The sequence below is a fragment of the Perca fluviatilis genome, chromosome 6, assembly GCF_010015445.1.
Source record: "Perca fluviatilis chromosome 6, GENO_Pfluv_1.0, whole genome shotgun sequence".
Classification (NCBI taxonomy): Eukaryota; Metazoa; Chordata; class Actinopteri; order Perciformes; family Percidae; genus Perca; species Perca fluviatilis.
In genome coordinates, this window is record NC_053117.1 from 40026833 (window position 1) to 40046567 (window position 19735).

The window sequence follows — 19735 nt, forward strand, 5'->3', positions numbered from 1 at the left end:
CATTTGAAAAGGAAAGATGTAACAAATAAGATCTTTCATTTAACCCTTGGCTTGTCTTCCTTCGACCATGCCATCATTCCTTCGATACGACCACATAACTCCCGTTTTAGCTGAGCTTCGCAAGCGTGTTGGAAGCGTTTCCAGGCAAAATAGAACAGGAAAAGATGTTTATATGTCGTTTAGACACAAATACATATTAATAAATGACATGTTGATGTTTGAAAGTCTCGAGGTTTTTTTTTTTTTTAATCTTACACCATTTATTAAAAAAAACAAACACATTTTTATCAATTAGACAAAGCACACCTTTGTCAACTTTACACAATTACTGTATCACAAATATTCCCTATACCTTTTGCTATAAGCCATACAAATCTGCAGATTGATATCAATTATTATAATTATTATTTAGTTATCTTTCCAATGCATTTGTGCAAAGATGCAAGTATGCATTTTCTTAGCTGCATCCCACATGCCAAAACATATCCAGCTGGCTCTGATTGAACTGTGCAGGAGGAATAATTTAAAGACAAATCTCTATCAAAAGAACAATATATTTGCTTACTAATTTTTTATTTGAATTGGTTGCATTAGTGGAATGTGCAGTTTTGTCCAAAAAATGTTTTTATTAGGGAATCCAACAATTTGACACTCAAACCCCAAACTCTGGAATTCCCTCCCACCCTAGATCAAATCATGTAATACAATTGCTAGTTTTAAATCAAATCTGAAGACGCATTTTTACTCTCTTGCTTTTAACTCCCTTTGATTTTTTTTTTTTTTAAGATTCAGAGAATGAACTGAACTCAACTTTTTCTTATCTTTTTGTATTTACAAATGTTCCATTGTTGTTTTATTCTATGTTACATTATTTAATTGTTTAACTATATTCATGGAGGAACCAACAGTTAGTTAGTGATAAGTTACTGGTTGACTGATCATTAGTGCTAGAATCAGTCAATCAGTAACTTATCACTAACTAACCATTCGTTCCTCAGTAACTACCTAAGGTTTTGTGTACCTTATTGTTACTGTGTGAACTGCCTTCTTACTTATGTTCTCTCCTGACTCCTCAAGTCACTACCAGGAAATGTAATCTCCCATCATATGGGCAAATCATGTGTGACATCGCAGAATCATCTTAAATTAGACTACCTACCAACAATGTTGTTTTTTCATTTAACCCTTGTGTTGTCTTCCTTCGACCATGCAACTTAGTTTTCCTAGGTCAAAATTTGACGATAATTATGTCACGATAATATATCACGATACTTATGTCACTATACTATATTGCACACACACACACGCACACAAAAACAAAACTTTTTCCACACTTTTGTGACTTTTCCCGATGTTTTTGTCAGTTCTTTTCAACGTTTTTGTCGACTTCTTCTGTGCCTTTTTAAAGTTTTTATGTTTTTTTGACCCAACTTTTTGGAGCTTTTTCCGACATTTTTGTCACTTTTTTCAACTTTCTTTTATCAATTTTTTTTTATCAAATGCTATAAAATTTAATAAAACACCCAAATTCAATGAAAGTAGTGAACTGATTATTTATTTAACTTGTGAAGAGTATTGTAGGGAACCACCCCTTGCACTTTTTTTTGAAAATTTGGTTGAAAGAAACCCAAATTTCTGATAGGCCTCTAGAAACGTTTTGATAATAATGCAAATTTGCAAATTATCTGTTGGCATTCAAACAGGATGATCTACATGTTACAACAATATAATTTATCGTGTGAAAAGTTTCACGTAATAACGTCATAATTTATTATTGTAACATGAAACTTTTGTGTGGCATGTTTTCTTGTTATAACTTGGTAAGTTTGCATGTTGTAGCCTAATAAAATGAAAACATCTTGTGGGTAACTACTGTTTTTTTTAACCTGGACCCTTTTTTCTTATGTTTTTATGTCTACGACTGACAACATTATTGAAAATGATTTCTAAGGAGGTCGAACTTTCTGTTAAAGAGTAAGATCCTTTTTTTTTAAACAGAAAAACATCCGCGAAATTTCATTCGCTAAACCCACCAGACTCCATGTAAACAAACAGTAATTGCCTTGGAAAAAATGTGACACTGATTTTTAATATTAAATATTTAAAAAAAAATTTTTTAAAAAAAATAATAAAAAAAAAAAATTTTTTTTTTTTTTTTTTTTTTTATTTTTTATTTTTTTTTTTTTTTTTTTTTTTTTTTTTTTTTTTTTTTTGTTTTTTTTTGTTTGTGTAAAAAGATGTAAAAGGGTATTTTTTTTTTTTTTTTTGATTTTGTTTTTTTAGGTTTGTTTTTTTTGTTTGTTTTTTTTTTAAAAGAATATTTTTTTTTTTTTTTTTTTTTTTTTTTTTTATATTTGTTTTTTTTTTTTTTTTTTTTTAAATTTAATAAAGAATGATTTTTTTTTTTTTTTAGTTGAAAGAAAAAGGAGAAAATTATTTTTTTTTTTTTTTAAAGATTTTATTTATAAGAATGAAGTTTTGGATGGAGGTTTTTGTTTTTTTTTGTTTTTTTTTTTATGTTTTATTGGTAAAATTTAAAGGGGAAATAGAGGGGTTTATTCAAAATGGAGATTATTACCCTGTTAATTTTTGAAAAAAATTAACTCTCTTTTTTTCAAATATAAATACAATATTTTTGTCATTTTTTGATCAATATTTTCATAATATATTAATAAATTAAAAAACTAATTGTTTTTTTCAAGTAAATTTTCATAGTGGAGGGGTATAGGTTGAGCGGTTTTCTAGCGCCTTTCTTACCTCTTTTTTTTTTTTTTTTTTTTCCTTGTGTGTGTTTTTTTTTTTTTGGTGGGGGTGGAAGCGAGGGGGGGGCGGAGGAGGGGAGCGCAAAAAGTGATAATTGGAAACATCAGTGTTTATATTTAGTTTTTGGTGCACTCTTTGGGTTTTTGTCAAAAAGGGGTTGGTCTTTTTTTCTTAGGGTTTGTCTCGATTCTTGTATAAAAACGGGAGGAGGGGGGGGCACGCCCCCCGAGAATACGTTCCCGGGGGATTGTTACGCGTTTTTTTCCAGGAAGAGGGGGGGCGGGGCGGCGCGTATGAGGGGGGGGCGGGCTGGTCCACTGGCTGGTTGTGGGGGAGGGGGGGTGGGGAGAGGGGAGAAGAGCAAAGAGAAGGAGGAAAAATCTGGGGCTAGGGGGGGGGGGGGGGTGTTTAAAATGGGCGGGGGATGAAGGGCTTGGGTTTAAAAGTGAAAAGGTAAAAGGTAAAAGGTTATTTGTAAGAGGGGGGGTGGCTGGAGACCGAGGGGGGGGTGGAGAGGGGCGCCGAAGGGGGCCTATTTGTTTGGGGGGGGAAGGGGGGCGGGTTTGTGTGTCTTTTGGGGGGCTGGGGAGGTTGGAATAAATACATTTTGTTTTTTTGTGTGTGTGTGTGTTTTTGTGTGTGTGTGTGTGGGGGGGGGGGGGGGGGGGGGGGGTATGTTTGTTGTTTGTTAAATAATTGTGGAGACCAAACGGGAAGGAGGAGGGGTAGTGTTATTTGTGGGGTTGAGGGTGTGTGGGGGGCGAATGCCGCCCTTTTTAAAGCGCTGTTTAAAGGTTAGGCATTTTAGTTGTTATGATTAAGTTTAGGGTAAGGGTTAAGGTTAGGCATTTAGTTGTGATGGTTAAGTTTAGGGTAAGGGTTAAGGTTAGGCATTTAGTTGTGATGGTTAAGGTTAGGGTAAGGGTTAAGGTTAGGCATTTAGTTGTGATGGTTAAGGTTAGGGTAAGGGTTAAGGTTAGGCATTTAGTTGTGATGGTTAAGGTTAGGGTAAGGGTTAAGGTTAGGCATTTAGTTGTGATGGTTAAGGTTAGGGTAAGGGTTAAGGTTAGGCATTTAGTTGTGATGGTTAAGGTTAGGGTAACAGGCTAGGGAATGCATTGTCCCCACAAAGATAGTACCACAAACGTGTGTGTGTGTGTGTGTGTGTGTGTGTGTGTGTGGGTGGGTGGTCTGACCAAAAACTGGAAAACCGCATGTTACTGGATGTTTTTGGCCCATAAAAGATACTTCAGCAGGTAAAAAAAGTACTGGGTGGGTAATAATCTGTCAGATATAAGCCATCAATAAATCAAGTTATTTTGAGGCAGAAATCAAACACAAGGTAGGAGCTGCAATTTTTGCCAACTGCAAAAGTGCATTTTATGGGAGGCTTGTCACAAATATGACACGCCTCACTGTTGCAGGTTTGTGCGTGTGTGTATGTATGTGTGTGTGTGTGTGTGTGTGTGTGTGCATGTCTGTGTGTGTGTGTGTGCGTGCATGTCTGTGTGTGTGTGTGGGTGTCTGTGTGTGCGTGCATGTCTGTGTGGGTGTCTGTGTGTGTGTGTGTGCGTGCGTGCGTGTCTGTGTGTGTGTGCGCGTGCATGTCTGTGTGTGCGTGTGTGTGCGTGTGTGTGCGTGCGTGTCTGTGTGTGTGTGTGTGCATGTGTGTGTGTGTGTGTGCGTGCATGTCTGTGTGTGTGTGTGTTGTGTCTGTGTGTGTGTGTGCGTGCATTGCTGTGTGTCTGTGTGTGTGTGCATGTCTGTCTGTGTGTGTGTGTGTGTGTGTGTGTGTGTGCGTGCGTGTCTGTGTGTGTGTGTGTGTGTGTGTGCGTGCGTGTCTGTGTGTGTTTGTGTGTGTCTGTGCATGTCTGTCTGTGTGCGTGTGTGTGTGTGCAATATGGTATAGTGACATAAGTATCGTGACGATATCGCATCGTGACATAAGTATCGTGACGATATGGCATCGTGACATAAGTATCGTGATGATATGGTATTGTGACATAAGTATTGTGATGATATGGTATCGTGACATAAGTATCGTGACGATATGGCATGGTGACATAAGTATTTTGATGATATGGTATTGTGACATAAGTATCGTGATGATATGGTATTGTGACATAAGTATTGTGATGATATCGCACCGTGACATAAGTATTGTGATGATATGGTATTGTGACATAAGTATCATGATGATATTGTATTGTGACATAAGTATCGTGATGATATGGTATTGTGACATAAGTATCGTGATGATATGGTATTGTGACATAAGTATTGTGATGATATCGCACCATGACATAAGTATCGTGACGATATGACATCGTGACATAAGTATTGTGATGATATCGTATCGTGACATAAGTATTGTGATGATATGGTATTGTGACATAAGTATGATGATATTGTATCGTGACATAAGTATTGTGATGATATCGTATCGTGACATAAGTATCGTGATGATATGGTATTGTGACATAAGTATCATGATGATATTGTATCGTGACATAAGTATTGTGATGATATCGTATCGTGACATAAGTATCGTGATGATATGGTATTGTGACATAAGTATCATGATGATATTGTATCGTGACATAAGTATTGTGATGATATCGTATCGTGACATAAGTATCGTGATGATATGGTATTGTGACATAAGTATCATGATGATATTGTATCGTGACATAAGTATTGTGATGATATCGTATCGTGACATAAGTATCGTGATGATATGGTATCGTGACATAAGTATCATGATGATATTGTATTGTGACATAAGTATCGTGATGATATGGTATCGTGACATAAGTATCATGATGATATTGTATTGTGACATAAGTATTGTGATGATATCGTATCGTGACATAAGTATCGTGATGATATGGTATTGTGACATAAGTATCGTGATGAGATGGTTTTGTGACATAAGTATCGTAATGATATGGTATTGTGACATAAGTATCATGATGATATTGTATTGTGAAATAAGTATTGTGATGATATTGTATCGTGACATAAGTATTGTGATGATATGGTATTGTAACATAAGTATCATGATGATATTGTATTGTGAAATAAGTATTGTGATGATATCGTATCGTGACATAAGTATCGTGATGATATGGTATTGTGACATAAGTATCGTGATGATATGGTATTGTGACATAAGTATCGTGATGAGATGGTTTTGTGACATAAGTATCGTGATGATATGGTATTGTGACGTAAGTATCGTGATGAGATGGTTTTGTGACATAAGTATCGTGATGATATGGTATTGTGACATAAGTATCGTGATGAGATGGTTTTGTGACATAAGTATCGTGATGATATGGTATTGTGACGTAAGTATCGTGATGAGATGGTTTTGTGACATAAGTATCGTGATGATATGGTAATCAGAGGCCTCTGCTGATCCCACCCCTAGTAGTTTGTCATACCTTGACTCCAATAAGTCCTTACACACTTGAGGATTGTCAGTTTTCATTCGATTTTATTGATTCTGTGTAAACTCTCTGCAAAATCTTTACATGCAAAGTTATTTGCAAACATACATTTTTTCCCAGTGCATGCACTATCTATGTACAAATACAGAGATAAAGCGAGAAACATTCACTGAACTGGCAGAATCAAGTAGAAGAAGTCATGGGTTTAGCTTTTCTTTTCTTTTTTTTCAAACTATTGAGCATTTGTTATGTTAATCATCATCTGTAGCTGAAGCAGCACAACATAGACAGTGTGTGATGCTACCGCTGGGTGTCTGAATCCCTGCCTGCCACCAGGGGGAGGTGGGGGGGAGGCAGCAGCTCTGCAGAGTAAACAAGACACTAAAGATATTTGAATGTATGGAAAGATTCATCTCAATATCTGCTACTGAGAGTCGGATCTCAAAGTCTTTTGATGATGTGCTCAGTCGATTATCAGCAGACCCCAAACTTTTTTTTACAGTTTTCAGCTGTGATCCAGAACAAAAATCTGCAGAATTTAGCGAACTGTTTTTCCCAACAAGTCCTCCAAAAACCATACGACGATATAGGTTATTTGTTCCCTTCTAATCTGACCTACAGGAGAGTTCTACGTCCCTCATATCTAAACCAGAGAAGGTAAAGGTTGTGGTTTTAAACACGTGGTTAACGTTGTGAAACGGTCCCAGTTCGGTTAGGATTTAGGGCGTTTTCACACATGAAAGTCCGAACCAAGGTCCGTACCAAGGTTCATGTTTTTGTTACATTGTATACATTTGATCCGGTAAGTTTTGGTTTCACACTGCAGTTTTGCAAGCGCACTAAAGATCTATACGTGACAAAACTACGTCCTGCCGTCATCACATACGTGAGCTGCGTCTCCAGATACTTATAACTGATTGGTTTGTTGACTGGCTTCCCCGTCCTCTCGTATCCTCTCTCTGGGTCCGAGTTTAGGCTATTCAACTGACCGCTGCTCTCCCCTACTGCCGCGGCTCTTTTTGTTTTGATGTGATGTAGAGAAGCAAGACACGGGAACTTTCTTTCTGGAGCATTTATTCAGAGACAAACTGAAACCTACACTGTACATTTACTACCACTTAACAAATAAACTGCTGATGTATTCTCTGCTCTGATAGCCGACAGCTGTCTGCTCTGAGCGCATTTACCCTCGCTCGCGCTCTCTCTCTGAGCTATTCCTTAAAGGAGCTTCCCGGTCTTGTAACACGAGGAGAGCCTGCCAGAGCTTCCTGTATTTGGTCCGAAAGTCCGAACCATCCAAAAAATGCTTTCACACTATCAACGAACCGGACCTTGGTTCAGTTTGGTCCGGACCGAGACCACCTCTTTTTGTCGGACCAAAATTTGGTCTTTTGATCCGGACCGTGGTCCGGGGGAGGTTTCACACCTTTAATTTTGGTTCGGATCAAACTAAAAAGTCCGAAAGTCCGGACCAAACGAGGTATGTGTGAAAACGCCCTTAGACACCAAAACTACTGAGTTAAGTTGATAAAAAGATGGTGGTTTGGGTTCAAATCAGACGTGACTTCACTTCCACGTGACGCAGAACGTGACGTAGCTCCGTTTGTTCCCTAAAATTAACAAAAACCTTGGTTTCCTTTTCTTTTCAAAGGACATGAACTCCTGGGTTAAAGTCCTGTGTTTGTTTGACCCAACCACCCCCCCAACCTGCCTCCTTACCAGGACCAAACTATGGCCACGCCAAGACCCGCCCTTCAATAGCATTCACACACTACTATTGGCCAGGTGTTCATACTTACATGTACAGGTCCTATCCCCTGTCCAATTGGCTATCCTAACCTTAACCACTCAAGGTCAATGCCTAACCCCAACCAATCGAGCTGCTATTGAAGGGCGGGTCTTGGCGTGGCCAAAGTAGGAAAAGAAATATGGCAACCTGGACATGTGGCGCTCTTATACTTCCTCACCTTACTTGCTGCTTTGCTCCCGTCAGAACTACTACGGCCACTAGAGGGCGCCGCTACTAGAAACACAAATATAGGTCAGAATGAGGCTTGAACAAACGTTTCTTTCCGGGAGGGAGGACAGTCTGGTTTTTCTGCTTGGGGTGGACATGTTATGAGTTTTCATTTTAATTTGTTTAAAACCTTTAAATGCAGATTCTATCTGGCCCTGAATATCAGCCGGTTCCTGTGGATGCTATCAGACCAGTTTATTCAGATTACACCAGAGTCATGCAGAAAATGGCCTCTTGTATATAAAGTATTAACAGGAATGTAATGGGGAAGAAGTGTAAACATTGATGGAATTACATTCTTACAAAGTATATATATATATATATATATATATATATATATATATATATATATATATATATATTTATATTTATATCTTGAACCACAAGACATTTCATGCATAGGACTTCTTGTTTCGTCTCTGTTTTGACGTTGCAATAACTTGCAAACAGCTGTATAAATCGAAGTCATTCCACTTTTGTGAGGTGTGCTTTCCTTGGTTTGCTGTGATCAGTGAACAACACACGCTGAAGCGTTGAATGATCAGGGCGTGGCAGAGGAGGCAAACGGGCCCTGCTTTGTGCCAAAGGTGCGTTCGGGGTAAAAAGCAGACGGCCCCAGGCACGCCAGACTCACGAACACAGTGCATGCAGGTAAAGCTGCACATTTTTATGACCTAACCTCTTCCACTTTCTCTCCCTGGCAAACAGAGCAGCCACATTTCTTTAAGGCTGATTTATGGTTGGACGTAGCCTCTACGCAAGAGTTTAAGGCGTAGCTTATGTAAGCTGCCATACGCTGATGTGAGGATTTATATTTCTGCGTCGTTCCTGCGTACCTCTTTAAGAAAATAGCACAGCCGGTATATGTGTATGTATGGTTGTGGCTAGTAGGGATACAGCCAAGGCTTTACATTGACACCTGCCAGTGATGTAGTCTAGTTTTCGGTAGTGAGTATACTTTTTTTTACAGAAATCACACCTTGCCTAGTCGCTCTCCTCTACTTCTTGTGATGCTGAGGTCATTAGGTCTGACGTTTGTGCTGCTGCGCTTTCCCATAGGTCTATAGTCGATGACTTGGCTTTGTTAATCCTTGCTGTAGAGAGCTTAAGCATAACTATGTCCAGAAAATACTCAAAGCGAGTGGGGAGGGGGCAACCAGCGTTGAGCTATCATTTTCTTGGTTGCAGTTGAGCTGAATAGCCACATTTTCCTCTGTCTCCCAAGCAGGTGTAATTAGTGAGTATACTCATATTCGCCGATCCCAGAACGATGCGTCCCAGAGCATAGACACCCCGTGAGTATTTTGTAGCGCTACCGCATATAGCATCAGTCTCATCTGGTTAATTTCCCGAAGTTTCTGTAACGTTAAGGTCTGCTGCAGTGTCGCTCGAAGCGGCAGTATAGCTTCAGGGGCAGGCTTACCAAAACACTGACAGAGTTTAGTTTCATTTTATGTCTCATATACTCTATAGTGATCCACATTAGTTCATTTCATATTTGCACAGAGAATGACCGCCAAGCAACTGTGCTGTTGTTCCTAAGTGACTCGCAAAAGTGAAAGAGCAGTGCTTGTGTGCAGTACAACAAAAATATGGTGTTCTATAAAAATTAAACCATGTAAACCTATTCTGGTACAACCTTAAAATACAATTATGAACCTGAAAATGAGCATAATATGGGCGCTTTAAAGCCCTGGATACAGCTACGGTAGGAAGTTATGCAACATCTGACAGAATCTGATATATATAATGATATAATTTGAATGCTGTCACCCAGGAAATGTTTGTTCATGTGGAGGGTTATTTCATATCGCAATCTTTTTCCTAAACTTAACTATCATCTCCGTATTTGTACCCCTTCTAGCCACCACCTGTGTGTGGGGAGTGTGTGGTAGAGCGAGTGAGAGAGGGACGTGGGTTAGCTTTGGAGTGCTAACCGACTCCGGCGGTGGACACGGAGCAACAAAAGGTGCATCCCATGTCCCTTATTTGATAGCTCCTCGGTCCTCGGTCCTCGGCTGAACCAGGAAGTGGTTCTGTCCCTCCTCGGTGAAGGGCGTCTCCAAGGGGGGTAAGCTTCGCTTCAGAACTCAAACCTCCTATGGCGCCATTTTGATGCTACAAAGCCATCACCTCCTGTTAGCATCCCATTGACTCCCATTCATTCTGACGTCACTTTGACAGAGAATAACTTCACATCTGAAGCGTTTAAAGACTCTATTTGTCCGTTGTTTATTTCTAAAGAAACACGACAATGTATAAAAGGCTCCATTACCTTGTACCTCACGTTATGGCTCCGTAGCAGACGCTTTTATAACAATAGGCTAACGATTGGGTCATAACCACGAGACTTACTGTCACACAGTGGAGGAATTACCGTATAGTACAGGAGAAGCTCACAGGCAGTTTGGACTTCCATTATCTGTTTAGGTTTAATTACTAATGTTAACTAGCATGTTAGTGATCAGTAATTAGCCTGTGCCTATGTTATCTCCTTACATATACCTACGCTCTCCGTCTCTGTAAGATTGGGAATGATTGAGATTTCTCTCGGCACAGCTACCAGAAGACTTCACACTTTCAGACAGGTTGCTCACATCACATCTACGTCTTCAAGCTCAGTTGGAGGCTGCTCAGTAACGCTCAGCCAGCACCGGGAAAGAGACTTCTAATATCCTTCACTGGTCTCTGGTCCACAGAGAGACAGGATCTGGTGGTCCATGATATATACTGTCTATGGTCGTCTCAAAGCTCTTATTTCTTCCCCGAGGACCGAGGAGTAGGGTTGGGGTATCGTTTGGATTTTAATGATTCCGATGCCGAACCGGTACCAAACAGATAATTAAAAAACTGAAAAATGACATCAAAGAAAGGCTTTTACGTTTGTTTTTACGTCCACTCATTCACTGTGCAATTAATTAATTAATAATCTACTCATATACATAACTGGACACTCTTAACTGCTCTTAACTGCTAATTTATGCTAAATGTCATTTATTCACTGTATAATAACACAATGCCATACACAGTCTACTATATACTTATCTTTACTTATCTATAGTTTACTGTTTTTACTGTTTATTTACGTTTTGTTTACTTCCTATATTTAGCTAAAAGTTTATTGTTATTCTTATTGTTATACTGTATTTTCTATACTGTATTTTATACCTCTTTATTAAGTGTTTTGTAAGCTGAAATCTGCTGCTGGAAATCCAATTTCCTTGCAGGAGTCATCCCAAAAGGATCAATAAAGAGAAGTTTAAGTCTAAGTCTAAGTTTTGGTGAGCCCAGAGGGGGAAATATGGCATTTTAAAAGTAGCCAACATTTACAGTAGCTAGCTAACGGTAGACTACAGAGAAAGTGAGATATTTTTACATCCGTTTTGGTGAGCCTAGAGGGGAAATATGGCATTTTAAAAGTAGCCTACATTACTGTAGCTAGCTAACGGTAGACTACAGAGAAATTGTGATATTTTTACGTCCGTTTTGGAGCGACAGAGGGAAAATATTTCAGTCGACACATTAAGTGGAACCGAAACGAGGAACCGAAATGTGCGTTCTAATCTGGTCCGATTCCCACCGGTTGCGTTCCGTAGTGGAACCGTGGTTTCGGTACCCAACCCTACCGAGGAGCGAGCATCGAGGAGGGCTCTTCGAGGAGCTTTAGCCACGGAAACACGAGAGCAGCCTTCCCAGAAGCCGTGCAGCTGAAGGAGTTGTTAACTCCGCCCAAGCAGCTGACAAATTCATGTGACGCTTCAGAGGAAAGGACGTCCCATCCCAAAGTGTCTCCCCTGTTCTTTCTGACCACGGTGGGAAATCTGGAGCAGGAGAAGTCAACCCTCTCCTTGATCTCATGTTGTTTATGGAGAACGGTCCGTGTAACGCTTATCAGTTAAAATTTTCTAAACACAAACGGACATTTGGAAAAACAGAAAAATGGGTTCAAATATAAAAAAAAATCATTTTTTTCCACCTTGACAAATTATAAAAATGGATCTTTAAACAGTTTTTCCAATTTTCTGTTTTTATTCAGAAGATCAGATATTTAGAAAATTAACAAAAATTGCGCCTGGGCTCCAATTATTCATAATACTGCCATGGTATTCTCTCCCTCGTTAATGTAACTACGTAGCGTAGCTAGGCAGAACGATGGAGAGAATACCATGGCAGTATTGAATAATTGGAGCCCAGACGCAAATTTTGTAATTTTCTAAATTTCTAATCCTCTGAATAAAAGAAAAAAATAGAAAATTGGAAAAACTGTTTAAAGATCCATTTTTATTTTTATTTTGTCAAGGTGAAAAAAATGAAAGATTTGATATTTTAACCCATTTTTCTGTTTTTCCAAATGTCCTTTTGTGCTTAGAAAATTTAACTGACAAGCGTTACACTGACCGAGAACGACAACCCAGAAACGAGTCGAGGGAAATGCGACGCTACCAAGCCACGGCCGAGCGGACCAATCGCAGTTGTTGCTGCGTCTGCGTCGCCGCGATGTGTAGTGACATTTCGTTTGGAGGTGCTACGTCAGGCTAATGGTGTACATACTGTACAAAAGTATATGTACCTACGGCGTAGATTCAACGCAGAACCATAAATCAGGCTTCAGGGAGACGTGGCCGTGTGCGTTCAGTGTAAACACTACAGTAGAAAACCTCTAAGGCGTCAGAGCGAACCACGAGCTTCAGAAGAGTACAGGCAGCATATAATCCTAAAAAATTAACCGAAAAAAAATGATAATTTTAGCTCACATCTCAGTTTCTCTAATCACACAGTTAATACTTCCCACAAATCTTAGTTCACAGCTTGAATAAACATACAATAAACCTCCTACTACTCAAATTTTTTTTAAATCACAAATTAACAGCAACTGATGGACCGATTCATCTAGCTCATGGTCCACTGACTTATCAATTACCTGTACATCAGATGTCTATCCTAACCTGAGCAATGTGTCAGTATGTAAACATTTCTTCATGGAAATATACAACGTGTTCAGCGGGCACAGGTGAAATATTTGAAGGCGCAGCTGTGTGTTTTCTCACGTCTGTGGCTTGGCATGCGGATACAGTTCAAAGTGTTACACTACAGCATGATGTAATCACACGAGAAACCAAAAATAATACGCTGACAATCTAATCATAATCGAGGCTTGTGAGGACTTAGAGGAATGCTTTTTGACCCCAGATGCCATAACATATTGCTATTCTAGTGCTGTGCCAGTGCAAAATCTTTTTTTCCCCTTTAGGCGGGATGGTCCTTGTGCAGCTGTGCATTAGTTAACATCAGTGAAATCTACAATCCATTAATGCCATGATTTGTCCCAGGGGCGGATTAAAAAGGTAATTTTGTCTTGTGTTTTAAACCTGTATGTCCATGCATTGACGTCTAAGTGACTGATGTGAACAAACATCTTTGAAATCGAGCGAGAACGTTGTAACTGTCAGCTGTGAACAGGGCTGTAATGTAACCCTACAGGACAAATGTTCAGAGTCAGTCAGCGTCCACTAAAATTTCTGTTTTTGCCACTGACATACTCAGATTATTATTCTAAGTGTCTGACAACATTATGAAAAGGATCCCTACAGAGATAGACCTTTTAGTTAAAGAGTAAGATCCTTTTAGTTTAACATGAAACAGCCCCGAAATCACCATCACCAAACTCCACCAGACTCCATGTAAATAATCAGGACTTTTAGCGTGTATAGAGCCAGCATATCTCCACCAGACTCCATGTAAATAATCAGTACTTTTAGCATGTATAGAGCCAGCATATCTCCACCAGACTACATGTAAATAATCAGGACTTTTAGCGTGTATAGAGCCAGCATATCTCCACCAGACTCCATGTAAATAATCAGGACTTTTAGCGTGCATAGAGCCAGCATATCTCCACCAGACTCCATGTAAATAATCAGGACTTTTAGCGTGCATAGAGCCAGCATATCTCCACCAGACTACATGTAAATAATCAGGACTTTTAGCGTGTATAGAGCCAGCATATCTCCACCAGACTCCATGTAAATAATCAGGACTTTTAGCATGTAAATGACCAGAGTGGTGAATTTTGGAACAGTGGAAAGATGAATCAAAACGGCTTTTGATTCTGTCGACTTTGAATTAAGTGTGTTTTACAATGATAAAAGTCATGATTATTTACATGGAGTCTGGTGGAGTTTGGTGATGGTGATTTCGGGTCTGTTTCATGTTAAACTAAAAGGATCTTACTCTTTAACTAAAAGGTCTATCTCTGTAGGGATCCTTTCCATAATGTTGTCAGACACTTAGAATAATAATCTGAGTCTGTCAGCGGCAACAACAGAACTTTTAGTGGACAGAGATTGACACAATTGCACATTAACGTTACAGCACAGCTTGTTTCTCTTCGGTCCAATTTAATGCTGGACCAATTTAAAAAAATTGTTGTTCCCATCAGTCCCTTAGACACAAAAACATGATAAAACAGGGTTCAGATTGGAAAGAAAATGACGTTACCCTTTAAGTGTCAGCACAGGCAGAGACATTGTATAATAAGGGGACAGGAAAGAAGAGTATACATCCGGGGAAGGGAGGCGAGTAAGCCTGTGTGATGGTCAGGTAGTGAAAGAATAGAGAACACAATGAAATGGGGAAAGAAAAGTGCAATGCAAACCAAGTGGGGAGGTTTTAGCTCATGCTGTATGTGTGCAGTGCGAGTGGTTAATCACTAGTGACGTGATTCCCGCTATACAAGGTGTGCCAGCGCTCGATCCTCTTGTCCTTGTTCTTCAGACACTCGTACCAGTGCTTCAGCCTCTCTCCTTTGGCAGTGATGCCCAGCTGACAGCCACCTGTCAGGGAGGAAGTGAGGTAAGAAAAGGCAGGTTACAATTGTACTTTTTAGGCTACATCGACGATACTACATTTTCATTTTTTCAGGTTGTTTTAACCAAGATTATGCTGCAAGACTACATTTAAGTTCCCTGTTATAGACTAACAGTATTATAACAAGCAATATTAAAAAATATCCCGTTAATTCCCATTAATTCCGTTGGAAAGTTTCCAACTTTGAAAATTCCCATAATTTTGCAACCCTAAATGTAAATGGACTGTTTTTATATAGCGCTTTTCTAGTCTGTGGCCAAGGCTGCCGTACAAGGAGCCACCTGCTCATCAGATAAACATTCACACACATTTACACTCCGATGGCGCAGCATCGGGGGCAACTCGGGGTTCAGTGTCTTGCCCAAGGACACTTCGGCATAGAACTGCAGGGCGAGGGATCGAACTAGTGTTAATTTTGTCACCTATTTTTAATTTAGTCTTAGTCTTAGTCTTGTGCCAAACATTTTTGTTAGTCAAGTTTTAGTCGACTAAAAGTCTCGTCATTTTAGTCTAGTTTTAGTCAAAAGAGAACTCAAGGTATCTTAGTCGAGTTTTAGTCGACTAAAAGTCTCGCCATTTTAGTCAAGTTTTAGTCTAGTTTAGTCTTTTTTTTTAAATAAATTATTTCTGATAACCATTTCAGTCAAATAGTTATAAAAATAAATAAATTATATAAAGTTATATAAATATTGAGCCTCTTCCTTATTTCACCAGTAAACGACAAAAACAACCAACGCATTGGAAAAGGATATTTTACAATAAAATAAATGCAGCACAAAACTGGCGAGGCGTATTTCAAGTGAACGCAACATATGTTGTTTTTCAGACAACGGCAGCTACAGACTGTCGTACGTCTCGTGTTTGAAATAGAGACAAACTTTACACCGTTTAGCTGTCAGCATTGTAACCCTTTCATATATGTCAATGATTGTAACCGTGTTTACTCCAACTGCTAGCTAACGGTATGCTAACGTTACCTGCTGCCGAGTGTAGTGTTAACTAGCTAACGGTAGGCTAACGTTACCTGCACAAGTGTAGTGTTAACTAGCTAACGGTAGCTACGTTACCTGCTGCCAAGTGTAGTGTTAACTAGCTAACGGTAGGCTAAGTTACCTGCTGCCAAGTGTAGTGTTAACTAGCTAACGGTACTATTACTGCTGAATGTAGTGTTAACTACTAAGGTTAACGTTACCTGCTGCCAAGTGTAGTGTTAACTAGCTAACGGTAGGCTAACGTTACCTGCTGCCAAGTGTAGTGTTAACTAGCGCCCGTGCAGCGATGTTTCCGTTGACTCGAACGTCCGTTTAGGAACATCAGAGAGAAGCGCAGGCTATTCGGTCCGGTAAATAACGGTCGTTAAGGCCTGTGCCGTGCGCAACGGGTCTCGGTAACAGCTGAATATTCTATCTCATGATGAAAAAGTAGAGACGATTGTAGACGAAAATGAAGAGAGATTTTATCTTAGTTTTTATTTTATGCAAAACATTTTAGTCTCGTCTTTTTTCGTCAACAATAATGCTCGTTAATTTAGTCTTAGTCAGCGTTTTTGGACATTGGCGCAGTCTCGTCATCGTCTCGTCTTAGTCATGGAAAAAAAGGTCGTTGACGAACATATTTAGTCTCGTCTCGTCTGACGAAATTAACACTAGATCGAACCACCAACCTTCCGATTGGCAGGCGACCTCTCTACCACTTAGCCACAGCCGCCCCAGATGACCCTAGATGTAGCCCTGATTTAATCAAAGCAATGATACTACTCAAATACTCACCGATGTAGTCGTTGGACTTCCCAATATCATAATCCCACACAGAGATATCTAAAACCTTCTTGGCCAGTTCGCTGTGTTTGATTTCATATCCGAATTCCTGAAAAGATCAAGACATTAAAGCGTTATTTTAAAAAGCAACTTTCCATTTTCATACTTAAGTTGCAAAGAATATAAACACAATGACTCGATAATAATTGAACCCTTGTGCTGTCGACTTTTAACTTGTTGTCTTACCAGGTCAAAATTCCAAAATGTACTTTTTTTGGCTTTTCCAGATATTTTTGTTGCTATTTTTGATGATTTTTGTCACTTGTTTCAACACTTTCTTTTATTCATGGTCTATAAACCTAATTTAAATGACATTATACCTAATTGTTGAGTTAAAGAAAGCAGAAATTATGAATTATTTTGACTAATAGTTAAGATCAAAGGATGTTGACTGAATCACACTCACTGGTTTATGTCAAAGTTTAGTCAGGACATTTAAAAACATTTTTCAAATGCTATGAAATTCAATAAAACACCCAAAATTCAGTGGAAATAATCATTAATTTTACCTGCGAAGAATGTTGCATGGCTTCCATACAACATGCATGCATCCAAGTTATTCTTTTGGGCAATTTAGTTGTAAGAAACCCATATATCTGATATAAAAAAACTTTGAAAATGGGTCAAATTTGCCCCAAGGACAACACAAGGGTTAAGGACAAGCTTGTTTTCATTAACTGCAGCGCTTCACCTTGAGCTCCCGTACCAACCTCATTAAACTCTGGGTTCAAAGTCCTCTTCTTGATCTGTGTTTTGCACTTGGCCTTTTTCCCCATGTCAGGTTTCAGACATCTGGAAATGTAACAGAATTTAATTCAATGCCATTTCTGGAATCACATATTTACAATCTAAAAGGGGAGGTCAGCCCTATGTTCCCACAGCCCTATGTTCCCACAGCCCAATGGTCCCACAGCCCTATGGTCCCACAGCCCTATGTTCCCACAGCCCAATGGTCCCACAGCCCTATGTTCCCACAGCCCTATGTTCCCACAGCCCTATGTCCCCACAGCCCAATGGCCCCACAGCCCTATGGTCCCACAGCCCTATGTTCCCACAGCCCTATGTTCCCACAGCCCTATGTTCCCACAGCCCTATGTCCCCACAGCCCAATGGCCCCACAGCCCTATGGTCCCACAGCCCTATGGTCCCACAGCCCTATGTTCCCACAGCCCTATGGTCCCACAGCCCTATGTTCCCACAGCCCTATGTTCCCACATTTCTAAGATTTTTCTTAAAATTAGGCCCTATGTTAGGGTGGGGTTAGGGTTACATTCCATCTGTAGTCCATTGCTACTGGATAATAGGTTGGGTGTAACTGGCTACCAAATTGGGAGATAGGGAGATAAAATCTGATATAATATATGAAAAAGGAAATGTGGGAACATAGGGCCTAATTTTGAAAAAAATCTTAGAAATCTAAACCCAACCGTAGCCTCGCGATAACACACCACAAGGCTTTAGAAAGTGGGCGTGTATGTTCAAGTCATGATGTCACGCTGAACTGTAAATTAATCACCAACCTTTCTGGGTTTTGTTCCAGAAAAGCTTGTTACTAACCTAGCTCTGGGAGATTATTCCGCGGAGTCATGCTTTTATTTCGCCCAGCATGTTTCCATGGATTAGGATGGTCCCTAAATCATGGTTGCAGCCTGGTTGTTTCACTCTGTGTGTGTGTGTGTGTGTGTGTGTGTGTGTGTGTGTGTGTTTGTGTGTGTGTTTGTGTGTGTGTGTGTGTGTGTGTGTCTGTGTGTGTGTGTGTGTGTGTCTGTATGTCTGTGTGTGTGTGTGTGTGTTTTCTGTATGTCTGTGTGTGTGTCTGTGTGTGTGTGTGTGTGTCTGTATGTCTGTGTGTGTGTGTGTGTGTGTCTGTATGTCTGTGTGTGTGTGTGTGTCTGTATGTCTGTGTGTCTGTGTGTGTGTGTCTGTATGTCTGTGTGTGTGTGTCTGTATGTCTGTGTGTGTGTGTGTGTGTGTCTGTGTCTGTGTGTGTGTGTGTGTGTGTGTGTGTGTGTGTGTGTGTGTGTGTGTCTGTGTGTGTGTGTGTGTGTGTGTGTGTGTGTGTGTGTGTGTGTGTCTGTGTCTGTGTCTGTGTGTGTGTGTCTGTGTGTGTGTGTCTGTCTGTGTGTGTGTGGCCGTGGTCCTGCTGCATGCCCTGCTATGCCCTGTTACACCCTGCTACGCTCTGCTGTGCTCTGTGCCCTGCAGCTTGCACACTGCAGTGCCCTGCAACACCATGAACTATTACAACTACTATTTCTAGTCACTATCTTTATTGTGACTATTATCGCCACTGTTCATCACACCCCAACCGGCCCCGTCATACACCGCCCACCAAGAGCCTAGGTCTGTCCCAAGTTTCTTCCTAAAAGGAGTTTTTCCTTGCGCATTTATGCATTTATGCATTTATGCATGCTCTTGGGGGGGAAATCACTGGAATTGTGGGGTCTTTGTAAATTATAGAGTGGTCTAGACCTACTCTATGTGTAAAGTGTCCTGAGATAACTCCTGTTATGATTTGATACTATAAATAAAATTGAATTGAACTATTCTGATAACCGATTTGAGTGTTTTAAATGTGCTACATAAATAATGACTTGACTAGGGTTGGGTATCGTTTGGTTTTTTTTCGATTCCGGTGCTAAATCGATACTTTTAAAACGGTGCCGGTGCCTAAACGGTGCCTGAACCGGTACTTTTCAATAAAGTTTAAAAAAAAAAGAAGAAGAAAAAAAATAAGGGTAGTAAACAACAGTCAGTGACTTGTTTATTGCTAAGGCCATGGTCAAAATTAAAGACTTAATAATAATGTAATAACTATA

General features: G+C 39.8%; 1 protein-coding gene across 2 annotated transcripts in view; it reads right to left on the minus strand.

Annotated features, from left to right (window-relative positions):
- Nucleotides 1-14537: 14537 nt before the first annotated feature.
- The window catches only part of LOC120559991 (rabphilin-3A-like), an 89862-nt gene continuing 84664 nt past the window's right edge, over nucleotides 14538-19735 (minus strand). For both annotated transcript variants that reach the window (XM_039802073.1, XM_039802071.1), the window contains 3 exons: nucleotides 17627-17708; nucleotides 16869-16965; nucleotides 14538-15065 (listed from right to left, as the gene is read on the minus strand). In XM_039802073.1, coding sequence (XP_039658007.1) covers nucleotides 14935-15065; nucleotides 16869-16965; nucleotides 17627-17708 — 310 coding nt within the window. In that variant the 3' untranslated portion in view covers nucleotides 14538-14934. The remainder of the gene's footprint in view (nucleotides 15066-16868; nucleotides 16966-17626; nucleotides 17709-19735) is intronic.